Source organism: Pieris rapae, chromosome 1 (assembly GCF_905147795.1).
Source record: "Pieris rapae chromosome 1, ilPieRapa1.1, whole genome shotgun sequence".
Classification (NCBI taxonomy): Eukaryota; Metazoa; Arthropoda; class Insecta; order Lepidoptera; family Pieridae; genus Pieris; species Pieris rapae.
Window position 1 is genome coordinate 10023479 of NC_059509.1, and position 23373 is coordinate 10046851.

The 23373-nt window shown below is 32.7% G+C and overlaps 1 protein-coding gene across 6 annotated transcripts in view; it reads right to left on the reverse strand.

The window, feature by feature from the left end:
* Window positions 1-23373, reverse strand: part of LOC110992012 (papilin) — a 63144-nt gene that overhangs the window by 20723 nt on the left and 19048 nt on the right. For all 6 annotated transcript variants that reach the window (XM_045629820.1, XM_045629817.1, XM_045629802.1 and 3 more), the window contains exons 2-18: window positions 11482-11557; window positions 7504-7682; window positions 7188-7331; window positions 6967-7117; window positions 6506-6629; window positions 6018-6098; window positions 5616-5791; window positions 5226-5358; window positions 4554-4776; window positions 4275-4395; window positions 3517-3696; window positions 2996-3172; window positions 2100-2285; window positions 1486-1621; window positions 719-870; window positions 332-356; window positions 64-126 (exon numbers count right to left, since the gene is read on the reverse strand). In XM_045629820.1, coding sequence (XP_045485776.1) covers window positions 64-126; window positions 332-356; window positions 719-870; window positions 1486-1621; window positions 2100-2285; window positions 2996-3172; window positions 3517-3696; window positions 4275-4395; window positions 4554-4776; window positions 5226-5358; window positions 5616-5791; window positions 6018-6098; window positions 6506-6629; window positions 6967-7117; window positions 7188-7331; window positions 7504-7682; window positions 11482-11557 — 2327 coding nt within the window. The remainder of the gene's footprint in view (window positions 1-63; window positions 127-331; window positions 357-718; window positions 871-1485; window positions 1622-2099; window positions 2286-2995; window positions 3173-3516; window positions 3697-4274; window positions 4396-4553; window positions 4777-5225; window positions 5359-5615; window positions 5792-6017; window positions 6099-6505; window positions 6630-6966; window positions 7118-7187; window positions 7332-7503; window positions 7683-11481; window positions 11558-23373) is intronic.

Here is a 23373-nt window from a genome sequence, read left to right on the forward strand (position 1 = left end):
TCTCCCAATATTAATAAGAAAATTACGGTAAAAAGCAAGGAAAAAAATACAGAAAGTACAAACCTGTCGTGAATTGAGTGTCCTCGATCCAATCTGATTCTGAGGTTGAACCTTCAGTAGTAGTATCTGTTTCAGTTAAAAATATAAATAGTTTCTTATTATACATTCTTATATTATATAATTTTTATATTCTTATATTATATATTTTAATTATAAAAAAAATATAATATTCTAAACTCGTATTTATCTACTCTTCTGTAAAGTAGAATTTATTTGCCTTTCGTTCGTATAAAAAAGATACAATGAAATAAAAACATTAATAGAAACTTACCAAAAATAAATGAATCAGGTGGCACCTGTTAAAAAAGAAAATAATACCATTAAAATGTATGTATTTTGACAGAGGATTGCTGTCCTTCCGAAAATATAATCCGAAATTCGATGGCATTCAATTCGAATATCTAAAGGATCTTATAAACGTTATAAGATATTGATTACTTAAAAAAAGTATTTGAAATATGCAGCATTATGCGTAATTTTACTTGCCAGAGAGGCAAATGAGCGATCTTTTATTTTTATAAAATAAAAGATAACGACGTATTGAGATTTTTTTTTGTAATATTCGGTGGGATAATAATTAACCATCGAATTTGTCCATAATTTGGCAAAATCTTCCTCCGACCAATTCCATAATTATAGCTATAACATAAAATCTTACAAGTGTATAGTGTAATAATCCTTCGGAAGAGATGTCTTCCGAAGCATCCTCTTCAGCTCCTTCTTCTGGATAGTCGTCTTCTACACAGTCTGTATAGTCGGAATCATCGTCCACTATGGGCGTGGAGTTGGCATTTTCTGGTATTAAGTCATCTGTAAATATTTTTGCAGTAATAGAAATATAGATTTATAGATGCTATAATCTAGTAATAGATAGATAGAAGATATATTCATAAGTTATGGCTACTGGCTAATAAGACTAGAAAAATATGTTTATTAGAGAAAACTTCATTGCATTGAACTAAACAATATTTTGTGTTACTTTATTGACGTGACATCATCTAATAAATCGATGAACGCTGGCTGCACGCACGAAAAAGCATAACTCATTGTCCCGTTTCGCTCATTGTACGCTTGCGCCGCCTCTATCTCTTTTCAACTCGATTGGCCTATACGAAGAAGAATGCGGTGGAGTCCGAGGACTTCTTTGTATCCAAACAAAATAGTTATAAATATAATTCAATAAGAATCATTCGATTTTATTTATAAAAGTATGCAATCATTACATCAAAGTTTTGTAATGACATTGTCACGCCCGTAAACCGAGTTAACATTTTTTTAATTCCGGTTTTGTATACCCGAGGAAGTATTAAAACTTATTGTAAGCCGTATAAGAAGTTCCATTTTGATATTCCATTACAGAAATACCTACCTTATTGATGAGATAATATTAAATTGAATATTTTCATTTATATTTTTTTACTTTACCTTTGTTGCAAGACTGCAAATTACAAGCCTGTGCAGAGTCGAGAACAGTCTCTGGATCGCAGAAGGAGGAAATCTCTTCACCGCTCATGCATTTGACGCGACGGTACTGCTCCCCACCACCACATTTCTTGGTACACTAAAATCATTGTATTATTATTTTAATACACGAAAACATACTGAAGGTTTCGAATGCTCCTGAAAGAAGAGATTTTATAAATAAAAATATCAGGTTATATGTGTATGTAGCTAGCTATCTATTTGGTACAATAAAATAATTGGTCATATAGAACCAAGTAGTATTTGTTTTAACACTTTAATTTCTAACTTAACTTCAATTATAGAATAATAATAATAAGTCTTTATTCATTTTAAGTACATTTTCTTTTCAAAGTGTAAGATTTGGAAACCCTTTTAAGTAAAAAATACCTGTGTTAGGGTTCCAAGCTCTTCCAAAAACAAACTTAATTACTAAAAATAATGACATTATTTAACCTATTTTTTTTGAAACGTTTCCTTTTTATTTATATAACTATGAATTATTACTTAAACGGTTTTGATCTATTAACAGATTAACACAAATATGTAATTAAAATGTATTATTATATTTTAATTACTTCTGTCCAAGGTCCGGCGAACCATTTGGCTGGACACTTTTCCTTTGGCACTACGCACTCCTTAGTATCGTTGTATTTAGCCTTGGCATCACATCGCTCATCGTCCACCACAGTCACACCAGCACCATCGAATCGGCCACAGAACACGCGCCGTGTTTGTATACCTTTACCACATTCCACAGAGCACTGAAAAACAATAATAAATTATACAGGAATTTTTTCGTCGATAGTAATTTTGAAAGTACTTTCAATAACGTTTGACTTGAGTAATTGGGTAAAACAGTGTTATAAGATATATGTTGTACTAATTGCATTGTAATGTAAAGGTACAGTAGATTAAAAGACAATAAGCTTTTCAAAAACTGAAATTTAACAAGTTAAAATATGAATGTGATACATGATGCACATACATTCCGATTTACATTACAGTAAGATCATACTAGACTAATTAAATCGGCTATACAAAATTATAAATTATGAGACATCTAGTCTTGTAGGGCAATATTCAAATAACTGCCTACCAGACTCTTAATAATACTTTTTTTCATGTTCCTCACATCAACGCCAACTATCCAAAGAAATCAGTTCTATATCGTGCAGCCCGGAATTAATTACAACGACCGCTATTTTAGCCTTGACTTGTTTAAGTTATCGCGGAATATGGTTAAAGGGAGTATTAACCATATCCAAAGCGCTTAATAACCTGCATCATCACACCATAACACAACCCAGATGAATCAGGTATTACTTAGTTAAATGTATAAAATAATTTTTATTGATTTTTTTCTTTCGTAATTGTTTACCTTTTTTCGCTATGTCTTCATTTTGTTTTTTACTGTTATTCATAAAAAATCTATAATAGCTATAGGACTACGAATTACATAAATAATACTTACGTTGCTCCACTGTGTCGCATACCACATTACGTTACAAGCAGGAAGCTTATTGGGGTCGCAGGGTTCTTCCAAGACCGGGTATGGGTGATAGCCGCAAAGACTCGAGTTGACAATTTTGAAGTCCTTGGTAGCGCATTGCACAGTCCGCGCGCGTACTTTCGATGTGCATGTGTCGCACTGCAAAATAACGTATAGTACTCAGCGAAACGACTGGCAAAGTATGGAGTGTTTATTTAATATTTAGGTTGTAAAATCTTTACCAAATAACTCAAACAACTATTATTTCTGAGGCTGTGTGGTTGTCTACTAAAAAGCACCGGTCAATTTTTAAGAACAATCGCAATCCCAACTTTATTGAGGGTTTGTGTAGGGCGATCTAAAAGTTGTGACAGCTCTGCCGATAACTAGCTATTGAAAAGACATCGCAATTAAATACAAAACCGATATCACTGTTCAGTACTGTACAGATATTTAAAAAAATATAATTGTGTAGATGACATATTTTATTGTTTCATTCTCACCCCAGTCCAATCGCTAAGCACCCAGTCGACCCCCTCGCATGGATGAAGCATGCAGGCCTGCTCGGTTGGAGGCTTCTCATCAGCACACTCTTCATCGCCGTACAATACAACACGGCCATTGATTCTTTGATGACATACTACTTGACGGAGTTGCTTTCCTTCACCACACAACTTGTCGCACTAAAAATATTTAAAAGTATTTTAAAATATTATATATGTCAATTGTGTATAATATTATTTATCTGCGATACGATAAGTTACGTGAGTATTTTTTATTAATCTATTAAAACATCGTTATATTTTAGATAAAAGCAGGTGACGTAAATTATAAGGGATATGAGTGTATCTCTTTAAGTCAAAAGGGTTGCCCTGAGATAAAGAGAAGTCGCTAAAAAAGAAATAAAAAATTACAAAAAAGTGTTTATGTAGATAACTTTAAAATTAACAGAATACGTGACAAAGCGTATTCCACAACTATTATTGGAACCCATTGACATTGGCGTCGTTATTTTTTACTTCGGAACGTCGTGAAGCATCTGCCCCTTCTATTATCTACTATCTAACTACTACATAGCGATCAAGACCGCTCTGTCAAGAGTGTAGCGGATAAGAAGAAGATTTTTATACTTGTAGGCCTCACCTAAGTAGTCATAGCCTAATATAAAACTAAAACCTATGTTCTCTCGCCAGGAATCGTATTAAGCGGAGAACGGGATTACAGCATAACTAAATTAGTAATATATGTATTGTAGACTTACAGGTCTCCAGGGTCCAGTGAACCAAGTGGGACACGAAGCATTCTGATTACATTCTTGGTACAGTTCAGGTTTTGGGCCCAAAAGATCGAAGCATTCTTTATCCGTCGCGATCGATGCAATGCTGGAATATGTAAAATCTAATAAAGCAATTATATTTTTTACTCGGTCCTTACAATTTCTTTAATTCTTCTCGTCCGCTCTACACTTCTTTGGGAATTAAAAAGTATAAATTTAATCTTTTTAAAAAAGTGACGTACATAAGCGTACATAGTGACTTACTCTTGAGATATAACTTTCTCGCAATGTACTTGTCGGGATCTGGAGCCACCTTCACCGCAAGGCTTGGAACAGGGACTCCATGGCCCTTCGACCCAATGAGGAGGGCATGGGTCGGTATTACAGGTCTCAGTAGTTGGAGGCCGAAGCCCTTTGTCACATAAACTATCGTCAACGACTTCCAACTCCTCACGTGATCGACACGTCACTTCGCGCGTTTGAGTACCTACGAAAAGTGATTAAATAAATAAACTCGATTAACTGATGGAAAATTATATTATAATAATTCATATTATATCGATGTGTAATTTCAGCCGATTAAAAAGAGTGGCGGATAGTTTATTGCCAGTTTTTCTCTTCCGTTCTACGCCCTTGATTTGAGAAGAAGAATTTAAAATTAGAAGGATTCATTATATATTTCTTTTTTGACGTTCATATGTGTACATTATGTTACCTACATGAATAAATGATTTTTGATTTTTGACAGACAGAGTTAACAATTCGGCAAACTGAATAACTTTGTATTCGAAGATTAAGTAAATATTTAGGCGTTAGGAATTTTCGAAGCGATACTCAGTGCGGAATGATTATTTTTATTAGAGTATTGATTTGTTTTGATTGATGATCTTGATGCTGCAAGCATGTTATTAAGCGCCAATCAATGAAATAAATTACCTCCACCACATGTAGCACTACATGGGCTAAACTCCTCATGAACCCAATTATACTGTTGATTAGGAGGCGGCGCTTGGGCTGAAGGTATACTGTACTCGTATAATATACCCACGTTGTCCTCTTGTAGGAGAATCTGAAATTATAGGAGAAAATTTGTGTGTTGATGTGTTTAATTTATTACATATATTTCAAATTATTCTACTGAAACAGATTTTCTTTGATCTATTCTTCTCTGATCTAAACCAATAAACCATAGCATAGCATATATTTAGATTTAATACTTTTTTTAAACACAGCGTAACAAACTTCGTTGGTAGGTTATTTGGTTTTTTATTGGCTTCAAAAAGGATCTTTGTAATATCGTGAAATCTATAATCTATAAAAAGTTACCGAAAGATAAAGAGGTTCAGTTGTAGGCCCTAAAGAGCGGAGTTTATCCGGTGCTGCAAATCCCTGCTGACTTCTTTCGTAGGACCACAGGGAGCCAGCGATGGGCAAGCTTCGAGGGAAGTCGATGTGGTAGTCTCCATTCAAATAGTAGACGTTGTCCTGCTGAGCTCGAAGTGCTTTTGGAAGAATATATAGTTAAATGGTAATCTAGACTTGTTTGAATAATGCTATTAAAGTGAAAAATAATAGCAATTGGTATCAGACATATGATCTGCGAAACAAATTGTCGCTTCTGATAATAAAAAAAAAAGAATCCAATTTATTTATTAGGTACTAAGGTAATAAGGTTTAAATTTATGATATAAAAATTAAGTTACAAGCATAGTTGAGATTTGTCCTTACCTAAATAGTTATTGGAAGACCTGACTTCCGAGATAACGATGTTTGTTGCACCTTGTGGTATTAATAGTACATCATTGTAGCCTGTAATAATATTAATAAATAATCATTATAGTAATAATATGTTTAAATGTGTTGTTCAAAATACTTGTTTTTGAATTTTGTATTTAAAAAATTTAATCCCTTAAAGTTAATTTGTATTTTTTAAACAAACTATTTAAAAAAAATGCTTGTCTATATATTATTTCATGATCGTTTATTTATATTTTTATATATAAGTATGTAGCAAAGCTATATGAGTTTTGTGTAGTTTACAGATACATAAATCCATGTCTTCTTGTTCTGTTGGTAAAAAGAAGGTAGTCATCCTTAAAATAAAAATTCGCATTTTACGCAAACGTGGGCCCTGACGCGTGAGAGTGAGAAATGAGACGTTAGTAATACTTTATTGTCTTTTGTTTTATAGACACACGCCTGTGTCTTAAATTTACCTTTCCTAAGATCCTGTGAATCAATAACGCCGGTGGAGGTATAGCAATTTGTGCCATTACCACGACAATGTCGACATTTGTCTTCTTTTGCGTTTGAACCCAACATCATGTCGCAGCCAACCGGCTAAAAAGATAATAAAGGTGAAGCAAGAAAACTTAAAACATTCAATGTTTTGGCATAAAATATAATTTCTCTTTTAAAAAGCCAACAACAATTTGCCTTCGAAGTCGTTATAAAAATTCCTCATGTATGTGAACACGCCGATCAGTTTTATAACCGTTAAATACTACAGATATCAAAATATAGCGAATAATATGATTATTATATACGAAAGGCGTGATCGTTAAAATAACGAGCTACATGTAGTATCCTAAAAGTAGAATTAATCCCATTATGATATCACGAAATGGAGATACATAAATTAAGGTTCTATTGGTGCTGAATTGTACGAACATCTTACCTGACAAGTTCCATCGACACAGACGTCAAATGATTCTTCGTTACATCGTGTACCGTCGACTACCTTCAATTTGTGACGATAGTAAAACCGTTCCCCACGTGGCATACAGTTTAGTTCACATGGGTTCGGTGCCCTTGTGTATGGAACCCAACTGCAAGTAAAATTGTGTCAAATAGTGTCCTATTTGAATTTAAAAACAATAAACTATTATATATTCTTACTTGTAACGGTTCCCTTTGAACAATTGAGTGTCGTACTCTGCGCATTGCTCAGATCGGAAGTCCCCTGCTCCTTCGGGACAGTCTTGGGTCTGACATGAGAAGTACTTGGTGTCTCCGCCGGAACACAATGGCCGGCCGTCTGACCTAAAATTGCAAAAGAAAATTTTTTCGTAATAATATTCAGAAGAGATTTATGATATACTTGTTTTTAATATTACCGTAACTGATTAGAAATCAAATTTATTCAAAATTTAAGGTAAGCTGAGGTGTTCTAGGCTAGTTATGTATATCTATATCTTATAGATATTCAACTCACCCAACTTCTAAGCATATTCTCTTTTGACTGGCAACACCGCCGCCACAAGTTCTGGAGCAAGGCGAGATGTCTCCCCATTCCCCCCACGCACCAGTGCCTTGTCCCCCGGGAATTACATAGGATGCCGAGAGAAAAAGGCCTGCACCCTGCCGCCTATGACGCGTACGATGATTGTGAGCCTGATTAAAGTTAAAAATAATTAGATTTCCATATACAAATTGCTCTTGCCAGCAAGCTAGGACTATACTATATAATGATAATGAGAACTTTTTTGAATTTAAATTTTAGAACTCTTTGGTAACTTAATGAATGTATAAAATAAATGTACATATATGTAACAAAATCAAATGATAACTGAATGCATCATTTGTCATTTGATTTGTCAAAACCTAGGTACAATAATAATATAATCACTGGGTAGCATTTTACTCTTTCGCTACCAAATATATTTTCAATCCTGAAGGAATTGGGACACTAGTTTGTTTGGTTATTTGATTTTAAATATATTATCTAGTCACAAATCACAATTAAACATAGCAAAGGCTCAACTTCAATAGATGTTTCAGTTTGTTTTGTCATTATTGTTTTCATAATCGCTTAGTTTATTACAAAGAGCTTACAAGCCTCGGGATTTCTCGAAAGCTTATTGATTATTATATTGCTTGATTTCTCTATAACTTGAGATAACGATAATTACGGTCTATTTTTTAATAGGCGGTAGTTTACCCGTCACCGCATGAAATGTCTATAAACAAATAATTATAAACAACTTGTAATGATCCACAAGAGGGCTTTTGTTTGCTGTTTCGTAGTATTAGAATAACGATGAAAGAGTTAAATTCATTATATTCTTAATGAAATAGAAGTTAATATCAGAATACAAAGAACTATTGTAATAAAAGTTCACATTTATATATTAATAAACCATTTTTTAATTATACACGATTATTTTCATCTATAGTGTTTATGAACATACAGAAAAAAAACTAAATATTAACTTAATAGTTTTTATTTAATAATTGGTCGCGTGAGACGTGGCTCCAATCTCGTTAGTACTCTGAATTTACCGTGCATAATATAAGGCATTGAAGGCGTATTATTTACTTTTGCTCTAGCGCACCTGTTGATCTATAAAATGTTTATAGAAAGTACTTCCATTCAAAGCATGATCAAACTGAAGTGTTTGACAATACACCTACACGGCTTACTTCCATCGGCATATTTTGATAATTTTGTTTTACCATATTGGATAATGTTTGTTTAGCAAATACAAAAAAGAATTCAGTAAAAATTACATGCTAAGATGGGTAGTAATCCTACTGAACTTGAATAATTAAGTGTAAAACTGCTTTAAAAGCGAATGTAACAAATAAATTACACCTTCCAAGTTTCAAGCCGCCCAGCTGAGCAGAGTTTGCCTAGTGGCGTCAGAGTTTGACTGTTATCCCTAAATAAGGTTCGAATTGTTCTTTCCACATTTTATATGCTCTAATAAAACTCACTCGTACAGTGGTCGAAAGCTACGTTAGGAAAGTGGCATGGTTTAGACCCAAAAAGTTGATGCCATGTGCCAGGTACACCTACTTGCCTATTATAAAAACGAAATGATCTACAGATACAGATACAGAGTCACAGATTTTGAAGGATGTAAATGTAGAATATACGAACTTACGATTGTATCACCATAACATTTTTGTACCATATTATTGCTAATAAATTATTCTTAAAAAAATAATATTGTTTGAAATGACCAGGATAACTACTCCTGTTTTGGATGACAAAAGTTAGGTACACGTAAATACGCATTGTTCACAAACAATGAAGTAATAGTGGATGACATATTGAACCTATAAATAAAACAATGATTGCCGAATATTTAGTGATGAACTAGCTGCGATGCCAACGTACCCATTATGTGAGGCGCCTGATTAGATTTATGATTATTTAAAGACATCAATTAACATTTGTCAGGGTTGTCGATATATGAGGTTTTTAATCTTAAATTCCTTTAAGTTGGTATTCGTTTTTAGAATATTAGCTCAAATAAGGCAACCTTGGCACAGGCAGGACTCTATTTATTTCGTTCTATTCACCCTGGATTGTCAGCCTCGTTCATCAGTATCCTATCTTTTAGACACTTAGGCCCTTTGAACCGCCACTGAAGCGCCTACGAGTCGAGAAAACTGGAAGCTCCAAAACTTTGTGTTCACAATTCTCAACTCCTTTAAGGTAAATGTGGAACAAAATAATATTCCAAGTTACGTTTATCGACATATACTAAACTAACATAATCTCAATTTTATTATACAATACTTAAGAGATCTTGTGTTAAATTCAATTACAATCGTGTATAGTAGAGCCTCTAAATAAAGTGGCTGAAGCCTCAACCCTAGTCAAGTTCAATGTTGTATCCGTAATATTTCGTCTCACGATGGGACGTCCACGTGCGTTGTAAAACCATGTTAACGAAATTGAAAGTAATTCCAATGTTATTAGTGTTATATAGCATTTGGTAATACGCCGGCCTTTAATTTATAAATATCTTTAGACCTTTCCATAGTGATCCGTGGGAATGTGTGGGTGTTAGAATGTATAAAATTGTTAATAGGTTGGATACACGTCTGGTTAATGTATTTGTTCAACGTAGATATTTTTTTATTTAAATATTTGAGTAAGGTTAGCTAAAGTAAAAAAAAATGTGTGCATGTACTAGTGTACACACGTAAGAAGTGAATCTTTTTTATGACGTTATTTTTCTAAAAATGATCTACTATATGTCACTTTACAGAAATTGATTAAATTAGATAAAGTTTAACAAAAGGTTTTATTATCATAGACATGAATACAAATTATACAATACAAATAATTAGTTGCGTTACCAATTCAAATCACTAAGGACTGTCCCCGGTTTAATTTAATATTGGTTTGTTTTTTTTTACTTTCTATTACTTTGAATTAAAACAAAGATATCTTATTCATTATCATTTATTTACGAACGACAGTATGTGAGAACTATCACAATATAAAACAAGTAACATACAACATAAAAATATTAACATTATTTGCAATTACCGTCACAGTTAAAATGCAATAAAATAATACAGATAGGTAATTTAAGAAAATTCACTACTTTTTCCAGAATTTCATTACCTAATGGTAATAGAATTATTAATATTTTTTTTCGAAGGTCGATAAAGAATCAACAACAAATATTTCAACAATTATTGGCCTTTTGACAGAAAACGTATTTGCCGTACGTTACGTAAATTAACTCCAAGTTTTTTCTTAGTACAAAAATACTTTGTTATTCACAATAAAACTGTTTCACATTTCCAGTTATGAGCGCTTCATGTTAGTTGGAATCATTGTTGTATCGGCTGAATTGATGGACATAATAATCTCCGATTGTCAAATTGTATACAATTGGCTACAGTTATAAATCGATACACCGAAAACTGATTTATTGATATTTTGTGAAATGGCACGCTTTAGTTGCGGGCGTTAGATCGTCATTAGATGGTGATTTATGGCCGCGGTCAAATTTTAAATTCAAGGCGAACAAGGTGAATGAACTATGTATCATGTTGTCTTAAGTCTTATTTTTCATTGTATTTAGCGCTCCTTATCAGTTTTTCGGTCGTAGTTAGGTTTTTCTCTCGAGTGGTCTTAAGTGACTCACACAATATTGTATAGACTCGAACCTCGTGTTTCCTGAGATACGAACACCGGCGGCATCAATGGACCTTTCGCTGTTCGCATCTTACACTCGCTCGTACGATGATGGAATCATAGAAGAGATCGTGAGGAAACCGGCTTGCCATAGACCGAAAAAGTATAAGTGTGTATCAGGCACAGAAGGCTGTTTAGAAGTTTACTTTTCTTTACGACTATTTTACTGTTTTTTTTTACCTATCACTTGTTTACCATTTAAATACAAACTATCAATACTGTTACAACTGTTAGTTTATAAATACTTACATTATGTGAAAAGTGATGTCTAGATAGGGTCCATGATACGCAATTACTTAAGAAGATGGCTGCTACAAGCAGCGATCTGAAACAAAACATAAAATAATTAATTAAAATAAATTATTAACATAAATGATTAAATTAAATAAAGACTTTTCTTATTTTAATTACGAAAAGATTTAGATCATGTTTTGCGTTATTTTTTTTAGATTTGTTCTGCAAACTATTTTACAGAATTCTGTAGCAATATAAAATCTATTAAAATTATTTCAAAAATGTTAACAATACAGTGAACGCGACATCAGATCCTTAGCGATAGAAGCTGACACTTTAATCTCTTTCGAATATCTTTGAAACCAACTACATACATCCTTCAAAAAGCCACTAATGCGGTGGCATTTTGAATGCTTCCGTTTTAGGTGAATAATGGCACCTCTGATGGGCATAATCTCAACTAGACTGTCGAAATGTGCCTTAGAATTAACCCTTTAAAACAATATTTGTTTCTGGTAGAAAAAAGTATACCTAAACGAAATGCGCGAACGTCATTGCGCATATTTTAAGAATAATACATCCGTGCATTATTCACAAAAACAACAGAATATTAATAAACATTAGCGTTTGCTTATTGATTATTTAGTTGTTTAAGCCAATCTGAGAGAATTGAGCGTCCGAATAAGAATAAATATCAACCTTTGGGTTATCGAAAACGACAAAATTCTTGCATCACTTAAGCAGACGTTTAAAAGTCATCTCAAACCTATGAAATAAAAAAATGTGATTGTTGTAGAAACCGCCATTGAATCTGATCGGAATTGTTTGTTAAAATGATTACCCCAAGATATAAATAGATAAAAGACAATATGATGATATCGGAGAAGCGGGCTTTGGATCCCGTGGGATACATGTCGATAAATCTCTGTTAGAAAGTGGCTGGGATAATTACTATGCATGATTCGAACAAAACATTATGAAGCTGTTATAAAAACTATATTAAAATATTTCGATTCGACTTAACAAACTCGTAATAGATCTATCTCACAAATAAATTAATGACAATAAGATAGCCATTTTTTACGCCGCCTATTAGTAATGTAACTTTTTTAAAGACCTAATACTATTCTAGACTATGACTGACGTAATGAAGTATTTTTAGCTATGACATTGTTAAAATTTTATATGGCTTGCGATTATTATGGTAGGCAGATACGGAAGTCTCATCAGAATACGTAACAGAAAAAAAAGATTTTTTATTTCACATTACAAAGTATTATATTTGAGTACTTCAGTGGGAAGTATTTGGGTAGAATTTGCCTAGAGTAGAATTGTCGAGAAGTTATATATAATAGATTTTCGTTCGGTGAGAACCTTTACCAAACGAAAATCTATTTCTTTTAAGTACAAAACTAAATAACAAGTCTAATAATGGGGACTATTATGTTTTTGCACCACGTAATTCCTAGTTTCTCTTCTCAAATCATTGCTAACGATATTAAAAAAGCGCATCGTGCAATCAGTCTTCTGACTATGAGCAGATAAGTTCAAATTAAAATCATTTATTAAAACCTAAATATAACAATCAAATATACAGTACTTAGAATTTATTAACCTACATAGTAATTATAACAATTAAGAATAGAAAATTAAAGCAAACTTATAAAGTTTGGTCCTCGGCAGTGTACTTTTAACGTTGGCAGCATTTCCTCGCTGTATTGCGATGCTTTTTCGATGAGCAAGTAAAGCATCAGTTTTGGGTCACCGGTACAATCTACCAAGCGACAACCTAAATCTTTAATTTTCTCCTGTGTACCCCAACAGTCTCTACTACAAAGAGAACAAAATCGAACTTGGAGGAAATACTTGAATATTTTAACCGTTTATGATTTCCGGCCTGTACTGCGGCTGCCCCAGGCTTTTTTGCTATTTGTATTATATATTTAAAATAACTTTGGCCATAAGACGTTCCAGAGTATCAGCAGTAACGTTGTTGTAAGATATCTATGTAAAAATTTGTGCTTAAAGTACACTGCCCTCGAAATTTGATTCTAAAGGAAGTTCCTGTCGATTTAGTCTGTATATGTACATTAATTGACAGTCGGACGCGGCACGCAGATCGGTTTACCATCCTCCGGAACAAGCCATTTGTAATGCCAAGTTCATTATACAATGCCAGACACATTAATTATTATGATATTCATTTAATAATGGAGAACACATTGCTAATACGGAAGATAAAATGAACTACAGATTCCTAATGTTTATTAAATATTTTGATTAAAATTAGTTTTAATAGTGAGTGATTATTTGTACAAATAATCATATATTTAACTATATATACAAATAATTAAATATTTAGTTTTAGCCTAATTTATTTTATTTATTTATTCATACGTCGTTGCATTAAAAAAACACAAATAACATAATACATTAAAATTGTAAGGGGTGTAATGGGTGAACTTATCGTTTACAAACTATCTCTTCCAGGCAACCCTAATAAGGGAAAACTAAAAAAAATATGTGACGAGTAAAGTGCAAGACCTGCATAACCAAATGTTATATTAAAAAAATATAGAACCTTAATCTAAAGTGATACAAAAAAATATAACAAAACAAATAAAAAGCTAATCTCACGAATTAATAAATGGCGATACAATACAAAAGTAATACAAAAATTACTCAAGTCACGATTGATCAGGATAGGATATGGTTAAGAAATGTTTATTATGAAGAGTTTAAAAAGATGATGGTAGCCAATCGTATGGACTCAGACAGCCTATTCCACAACTTAATGGCGGCGATCCTAAATTAATTTCCTATGTAGTTGTGGGATGGAATTTCCAATAAACATCTATTTGAGGAGCATAACATATAAGGAGAACATTATCCTTTATAAACATAGGCTATAGAATATATGTAGTAATCTCAGCTAGGGGTAATGAGGAATCTAGCTTTAACTCAGCACCTATTTAAAATCCTTCCAGGTAGGGTACATAATGCCCATGTGTTAGAGAGATTATTAGGGTTGCGAGTACCGATTAACGGCAAACTCTAGCTGGCGAAAGACGCAGGCACTTACTTGCTCAGAGGTTCACTGCTTACGCGAGCATTGCCGTAAAAGCTGACTTATTCAGTTTAACCTGACTGAATACACAAGAGTGGCATTGTCCATTATTTATTATGAAAATGTATTAGTATTTTTTTTTCATTTTAATAGGCGAGAATAAGGTTAAAATAAATATTACGAGTCTTTTATATGAGGCTTTCTGTTTTATTTACAAAAGTATGCCCAACAGGTGTACACCTTGTAATCACAAATCATTGGCTATGTTTGAATTGTGTTAGACAAACTGCAAAGTTATCATTGCTTTTGTGTGTCCACTTAACACAGATGGGTATGTTTATACTTGGCAACGCGCTAGATTTTGGTAAATATTATTTATTTACTGTCTTTTTATTTCTCCTCATATATACTGATACTAAGTAAATAGCCATTTTGTTAAGTTTTAAAACGATGTAAAGATGTCGTTTTGAATGTACACTTCATATAATTCACTTAAATCTAATGAACAAGCGCTTATAAATTATTTAAGTTGACCCCAGATCTGTATCTTTCCTCACGCAGTCGATATTTGCTAGGTTCCCATTTCAATCTCCAAGTATTAATTAGCACAGTAAGAAAGAAAGATAAAGCTAAATGTAACAAAAAAAGGATAAATAGATAAGAAAGGATACTTGTAGTTGTGACATTGAGTGTGTATGGAAAGGACCTTACAAAGGCTAATAATAAATAAAACAAGCTTATTATTTATTACCTGTCTGACTGATCATATTAAAACAATATTTTTTTTTAAAGTCTTTCAAAGAGTACGCTGAGTATTGCCCAATAATTAAATAATTCAAAACACGTAGTTTGTATGCAAAATTGATTGACGTACTTCCGATCGAGACAAGACGCCTGCGCGTCTGCAACAGCTATTTATATATAGTCTAAGAGATTTACTACATTAAAAAACCTAGCTAATACATAAATTTGGTGTAGCATTGCATAAACTACTAAGGTACTGTAGTCACCAAATAGGTCCTGATATAACTCTCTTGCATCAACCCCGTTCGTGACATTCACCATGCGTGCTCGTCCCTTCTTCTAGAACCCCTTGCATATGGTCCATTTATGTACGAAAAGATAATAATAATAATTTAATTTTATAATAATATATTATTAGTCAAAGTATTAAATTAAAACAATTTAATAATCTAAACTAATAAATTAATAAAACCTAAGTGATTTCAAGATGATCTTCATTTTAAAAACGAATATAAAAGAAAAATACACTTTGAATTGTGAACGATCTTACGTCTATTTAAACTAGCTTACAAATCCTTACAAGGCTGCCGTCTACCTCGAAAGATAGTGCTACCCACTTAATTGACCATTTCTATTTTATTTTAAGAAATACTTTATAACAAAGGTTTATCTCCTGGGTTCTGCGCTTACTAAAAATAACTGATGACGTGTGAAAAGTAGAAACGAGTTTTCACGAGAAACGCAAAAACAATTTATAGGTTTGGTAATGTAAACATTTGTTCGTTGTTATGAAGTTCCCAAGAAAATCAGTTTTATTTTAAACAGGCCTAAAAGCTAGTCTGTTTCATTTTTTACTAGTTTATTTCTCTATTTGAACATAATGTAAATGCAACAAAATATTATAAAAGTAATTAGGTACGTAAGTTAAAATATTAAAGATAATGTATTAATAATAATAAAGCTCATCACATCGTATAGATTAAGTTTCAATATAGTGTTCGAAAATATATATACTAGTGTATAAATTTATGTACTAGTGTGAAGCTTGTACATATATTTAAAGTTAAAAAAAAAGTTAAAAAAGTGAAACTTCTTTATGACCTTATTTTTCGAAAAATGATCTACTACATATATGCTAACTATCTGTGTACCCTTACACTGTTAGAGTTTAACAGTATGTTATGTGGACTCTGTATCTGCACCTAAACGCTCAATAGGTCCTTTGTACGTAATTTAAGTTAATTTGATTTTAACAGTATTTTTTACTTGGAGAAAAGAGGAGAATTTTTTGTTTAGCATTTAGTTGTGAGTTTTATGAATGAATAAATAAGCACTATGTGTTAGTTTTCACAAAAATAATAAGAATTTAATTTTCAGGATAAACTAAATGAGTACGAGTGGTTTGAGTGCGTTAGGTATTATGTAATAATAAGTCTAGGCTTAGAATAAGTCATATGATATCATAGACAATGATCCACCAATTCTAATGTGATAACTGTAAATGTCGTCATCATTGTGGTGACACAATGCTACCATAGTAGGTTCGTCTGGGTATAAATATAATTATTCAATGCTATTATTTATTATATTATAGATATATATCAAATTTAATCAAAAACTTTAAGGATTTGTTTTGACTTGCATATCTGTTGCCAACATAGCTTAAATATGCATGTAATATGGACAACTAGAAATATTCTAAGGGTGAGGGTAAAATTAAGCTTAATTTAGATCTAAATTAAGAGCTAAGATCAAAAATCGAGTTTAAAAGTACGTTGGTCAATATTACTTTACTCTAAAATCTATGATATAGACAATAAATTTAAGTGTTATTGTAAGATTTATAGGTGAGTTTTGTATGACAAAAACGTATTGGATTCTACGATCAGGGGGACAATTTAATATCAACTCTGAAAACTCCGATAGGTAGTCCGATGTCTTACCTACGATGTATGCATTGAGATCACTCCAATAAATATCATACATTTCGCTTCTGAAGTTTTGAATCAGTTTATTAGCTGTCTACACTACATTTTAAAATGTTCATCGTTTTAATCCTATATAAATAAATATCAATCACTCAGCTCGCGGTTTGTTAGGAACCACATTTTAGCGTTCCTACGCATTCGCCTACATTGTGAGTTGAATGGTTGCAACTTAGAACTTGCTAAAAAAATACTCAAGACTACATTTATACATGATATTTAAAATTCATATAACTTGTACAATAACAACTTTCAAAGAATCAACGCCAATTACCTTAACATCGCTTAATCAAACAACCTTGTAAAAATAATATTATGCATCTATAAAAAATTTTGAGGATTTGCTATATTTTATTGATAAAAGCTTGCCAACGCTCAGCACACTGATATACTGATAAAATAACCACAATATACAATTATTAATGTGACAAGCACTTAATGGCAAATAGACATACGCGAAGAGATCATACAAATATTAAACAAAAAAAAAATACAAAAATCGATTTCAAGTGTGAGGGGAGAAACTATTTGCTACAACATAATATAATCTTAAAGATTTTTTTAATAAAAGGGCAAATTTTATCAAAATCAAGGTAACACATTATACATATATGAACGTCAAAAAAGACTGATATATATATTATTATATATATATATAATATATTATTATATATATATATAATATATTATTATATATATATATAATATATTATATGTATAATATATTCGTCAGACTAATTGAGCCACATTTGTTTTATTGAACAGTAACATAATTGTTCTAAATTTCAGACGTTAAACAGTTTAGCTCGCCAAAGAGTAATTGCTTAGATCAAACAAACGTTTAAGCACATAAATAAGGCCTAATTCTGGGATGGGAACTAGGTTTATCGCTTTAGTATAGACTCAAATGTGATGAAAAGCAAGACGCATATGACTCACGCAGCTGATTTAGTGCTTGCAAGAATTTATAACAAAAATCCTATCGTAATTACTATCCGCGATGGCTAAAAAGAAGTCTGTGATATGTAATCCCCAGGAATGTAGGAAAGACGTTTCCACGTCTGCTCCTGTGCCTATGTTCTTAAACGGTATTTGATGATTAATCTACTTATTCTGATCATATCCGAAACATGTTTTCGTTGGGTATACTCTAGACTCTAGTATAGATGAATTTGTGACTTTCCAACTAAGCCACAAATTCAAAACTACGAAATAAGGCTAAAAATAACCTACTTTTACATTTTTGAAACAAATATAGACAAAAACTAGGCGCAAATTATTGAAACTACACAACAGACGCTAAGCCAGTAATTACTATTGTATATGTACAACTATGTACATAATTTACCACAACAACATTGCAATTAAAAAAATGCTGTCAGAAACATCTCCTATTTCACCACTGATTTAATTAGTGAAAATTTGTACTCGTGAGAATGAACAGTGACAAGCCAAGCAATTAATTTAAAGTATTAAAAAACTACGTCCAATTGCTGCCGATCTAGATAGGTCATATCCTAGACGTCATTATAATCAATTAGCATCGCAACGCGCTTCACTAACCCGGACATCGAACCCGTACGACAAAATTTTTGTGAACTTAGCTGTTCATGTTGAAGTTCTATTCTATTTTTATTAAGTACTAGCTTTAGAGTTCAATGTTGTGTTCTATAAAGCTTTTCTAGGTATACAAAATTGAAATGCTTGCATTTTATATTTTTTTGTTAGACATATGGCAAAAGTCCTGAAATTTTATAAGTGAGATTATTTATATATATATGATCCGTGATCGATTGTTTTTCTAATAGGCTAGAAGTAATTAAAGGAATAAAAAATCTGCCTTCTGTGTGTGTATACATATTATAGAAATTTATCAATTACTTTACATAAAAATATTGACACGTGATTAGTAAATGTTTGACAAGGTCTGTGAACACGGGTAACCGTATCGGATTTAATTGTCATTAACGATTAAACTGATTTATTGTTCATTACCTGTGTTGCATTTAATTAAGCGACTTTTATTAACCATTAATTAATATCTGTGCGATTTATCCGATAACACTCGTAGCAAAACTCCGTAAAATTTAATTAACTCGTTGATTTCTTGTTTTTTATTTAGTTGATGGTTTTCTCTGAAGAGAAAATAATTTTAAAATTTGGTAGGACAGAATGACGGGCGAAAACAGGTCTTGTATAGAATTCAAGTCAGTTCGTTAATTTTCCAATCTAAGTTCTTCAGAGTGAAGTGGTACGAGAATTTCAAAATAATCTCGCGCCTCGGCTCAGAGGTCAAATTAGGAAAATCCATGTGAGGAACTTTATTTACTACACCTGTCATTTTGGAGCGTACCTGTGGCAAAATGCCAGCCTAGTACCAGGAGACTAGAAACGAATAGAAGGTATCCTTACCTGGCGCATGCGTTCTACCTGTTCTACCTGTTCCTATCACCATTTTACCTTGACATTGTAAGTGCGTTTCAAACAGTAGAAATAAACAGCGTAGTTGGTTCAACTTACATTGGTCATTAGATAGATGGAGCAGCCTTTTGAACGCACACGCCCTCAGCGCCAGTTACGAATGGTGTTAAACTTAATTAAGCCCTACATTTAACACGATGCTCAAAATATAAATGAAGCCTTCTTAAGTTGATACTTAATAAAATATATGTAGTTTTCACGTTAAAAAACTTAATACTAAGTACTAAATGCTTCTAGTTAATTTATCACAAATAACGCCGATAATTGTCCGAAATTTCATCTGAAGTCAACGACCGAGAAATCATTTAATAAGTAATTAGATGGCATGTCGGAACAGCGCAAAGCAATTAGTCGCGGCGTGCTAGGGTCAATATTTGCCTGGTCGTTTTTTGGGAATCTTTGACGGTAAAATTTAATTTGCTTTTAGTAAAATTGTACTAAACATTTGTTGCTAATTCTCCTTATATATAAGGTCGTCAAATACTACTGTAATAATACAGATTTGATTAATTTCTTGACAAAAAAAAGAATAATTCCTAAAACCTAATAAATGATACTTCTTGTAACCAAACTCGAAAAAGTATACCGTATTTTTTACGTTCTATTGTTACCAAACTATATTTGAAGCAGGTTCTTAAGCTTTTCCGGGGCAAAAGGATTATCAAAGATATTTTGTACCTGAATCTATTCGGCAAACTGTCTTCATTCGGCCAATAGGAATATATCTAAGGAGAAATCAATGGGAATAATAAAAATATTGTTCTCTCTTTGCAAGCGCGAAATTTTGCTAAAATTGTGGTTTTCCTAAAGTAGATCTCGTCCCTGAATACGCGGACAGTGTGGGCGGCGGAAATGTTATCAGTAATTCCGGTCCCTATCAATGTATTGCCGTCAAATTGCTACTTATATTCGGACCTCGTTGGCGCAAACGAAATCTATATACCCTCTCACATCACTTCAACCCTCGGCTACTGTAAGGTCAACACTCAGGGACTACAGTAGTAGTATACGTATTATTTATATCATCGTAATTCTATAAGACATTTTATAGCGCCCCAGGTGGTAACACTTTTCTTTTCTTAAACGAAGAAAAGATATTAGTCATAGTAGTGTTCAAGTGATTAGCCGGAGCCAAAACTCATCTAGAATCTGATCATACTTCTACAAACAAAATGTAATTGGTTTTGTTGATATAAATATTTATTTATTTTATTCCTTAGTCGTGTTCGTAATTTTAGTAATCATATAAAACCTCTTTTTAATAAAATTAAACTAAACGTCCACTAAAACTAACACCGAATTTTATGACTATAAACTTTTAAAATAAAACTAATAGGACTAAGCCCACGAGCCTATAAAAATATGCCCATTAAAAGTATAACGCCTACCGACCCCACATGCGGCTTGATTAGTTTTGATTTATAATATTAGCTCGTACGATGATGGGTCCTTTATGACCGGAGCTTCATATTTTGTTACCTGAAAAGAAACAAAAATATTATAATAAGCTTCAAAGAATCAGTTTCCATATTAAATTCGTATGTAACCTAATGAATACATAGTAACAATACCTTATTGACTTATTGGAACTGGTAAGAAAACTAGAGGTATTTGCATTCTCAGAAATTCCACAAATTCTCACTACGAGCACTCGTAGTTCTGTAAACTAACTGACAAGTCTTTGACCTTATGCTAACACTAACAACCTTATATTATGTACATTTTAACCGTTATTTAGGTAAAATATAGCAAGCGAAGATTCAACATTAGAATTTATTGCGATTAACGATTTATAAAGGAGACACCTAAACACACAGGGACATATTAAATTGAACTGTATGGATAGCTCCGTGTGTGTTCCCTGCAATCCTATCGGGGTTCGGGATAGAAACAGGATAGCACCATTTGAGAGAAATATAATTCCCGTCTCTTTCTAACTAAGCACGTGCGTGATCCTATAATAAAAAATCCTGATTAGAAATCATGGTAAGGTGTCATCCAAACTATACAAACAAACATTTGAAAATCCACATTAGATCCCCATAGGTTAGAAAAACAAACGTTAGCTTAGCAAATTCTAATCTCTTCACATACTCGTACACTAGGAAAGCAGGGATGAATAGGAAGTCACTACCATATATGCTTTCGTGTGAGACGTAACATACGCCATAAGCATAACGTACGCAACTCATCCAAGGGGTTGTGTGTTCTACTCCCCCTAACTAGAGCGTCACACATACGAACAAGAAGATCGTATGGAATGGTTTTATCTAAGTAAGGGGAAAAGAGACAACGATAGACAACCAAATAAATGTTAGAAAGAGTTAGATATGGGGTTCGGGTTGCTACCAAGTCAAGTCGAGTCTGCGCATCTTGAAGTGTCGGGCGTTCTAAGGGTAGCGTCCACTCACTCTTTGCTCAGTATGTGGGCCTGGTACACGTTTTCCATTTTAGGACAAAACTCTATAAAAAAGGGCGAGGACCCGCGGGACTGACGTGACGACTGCCTTGTGTAACATGCGTAACAGAGCTGTGAGATTGTGTGCGTAAGGGCGTTTGTGTTTTATAGGGATTTTCAAGTCTGTTTGGAATCATGAAGGAATGATTAAGCAGAAAATCAATGACGTCATATGCACTACAGTGGTATGCACCGTTATTATTTTGACAAAGCTATACATTACAAGATTGATATTATGTAAGCATGAATAATCGCGGTTCATCTGCCGCTATTGTTGAATAGGGTCGGAGGGCCAATAGACCGCGAAATACGACCATTATCCGTATCGGATGTCAATTGGGATGACTTCATTAGAATTTCTATTGCGTATATGCAACAATGAATACTATTATTATTAGTTTCGCTGCTGTGACTATTATTATTAAACTATATAATATTATTAATAAATAGGTATGAGCTTTCTAATTTGTAGATTTGACTGTTAATTATTTAATGTGTAAACTGATTTCAAATAGCTAGTTGAATTTTACTTGTGAAAAGTTTATTAACTGCAATCAAAACTGTGTCAAGTTGCACGTGCTTCGTGAGCGAGTTTGACAGTTATACAAACACGGCCGTTGCACATCGGTAGTTTTACAAACTATCATCAAACAATCGCGTAACTTTTAACACACACAAGATCTAATGGACCACGGAAGCGAGAGAAGTGTTAATTTTGCATTTTATCAAAATCGTAAATTTCATTCGTCTAAATCGTTCTATTGTTGATCTGGCGATAAAACTTGGTTTCAGAGTACACTTTTGCCTTTGTTACTGACATTTATAAACAATGTTGTAGTATTGAAGAATTCTAAAAAATAACTTCCGCGCCTACAAAAGAAATCACGATAAAAAGTGACTTCAAAAATTACCGCTATTCATCTAAGCTGCTTAATAAGATGAGAAAAGGGACAAAAAGTTTCCCTTTCGATGGAATGCCGCTCGGAACCCACAGGAATTAATCTATCTCTCTCTAGCCGTCATAAACGGGTTTAGCTTTGATTAATGACCTATATTTTTTTCTAACTCATTAAGAAATACAGGATATAGCAAAGTTGAATGGCAATTAAGGAAAATTTTATTTTTCTATGAAGTTGTTTTACTAAAAAATTACTTATTAATGAAAAAAAAAA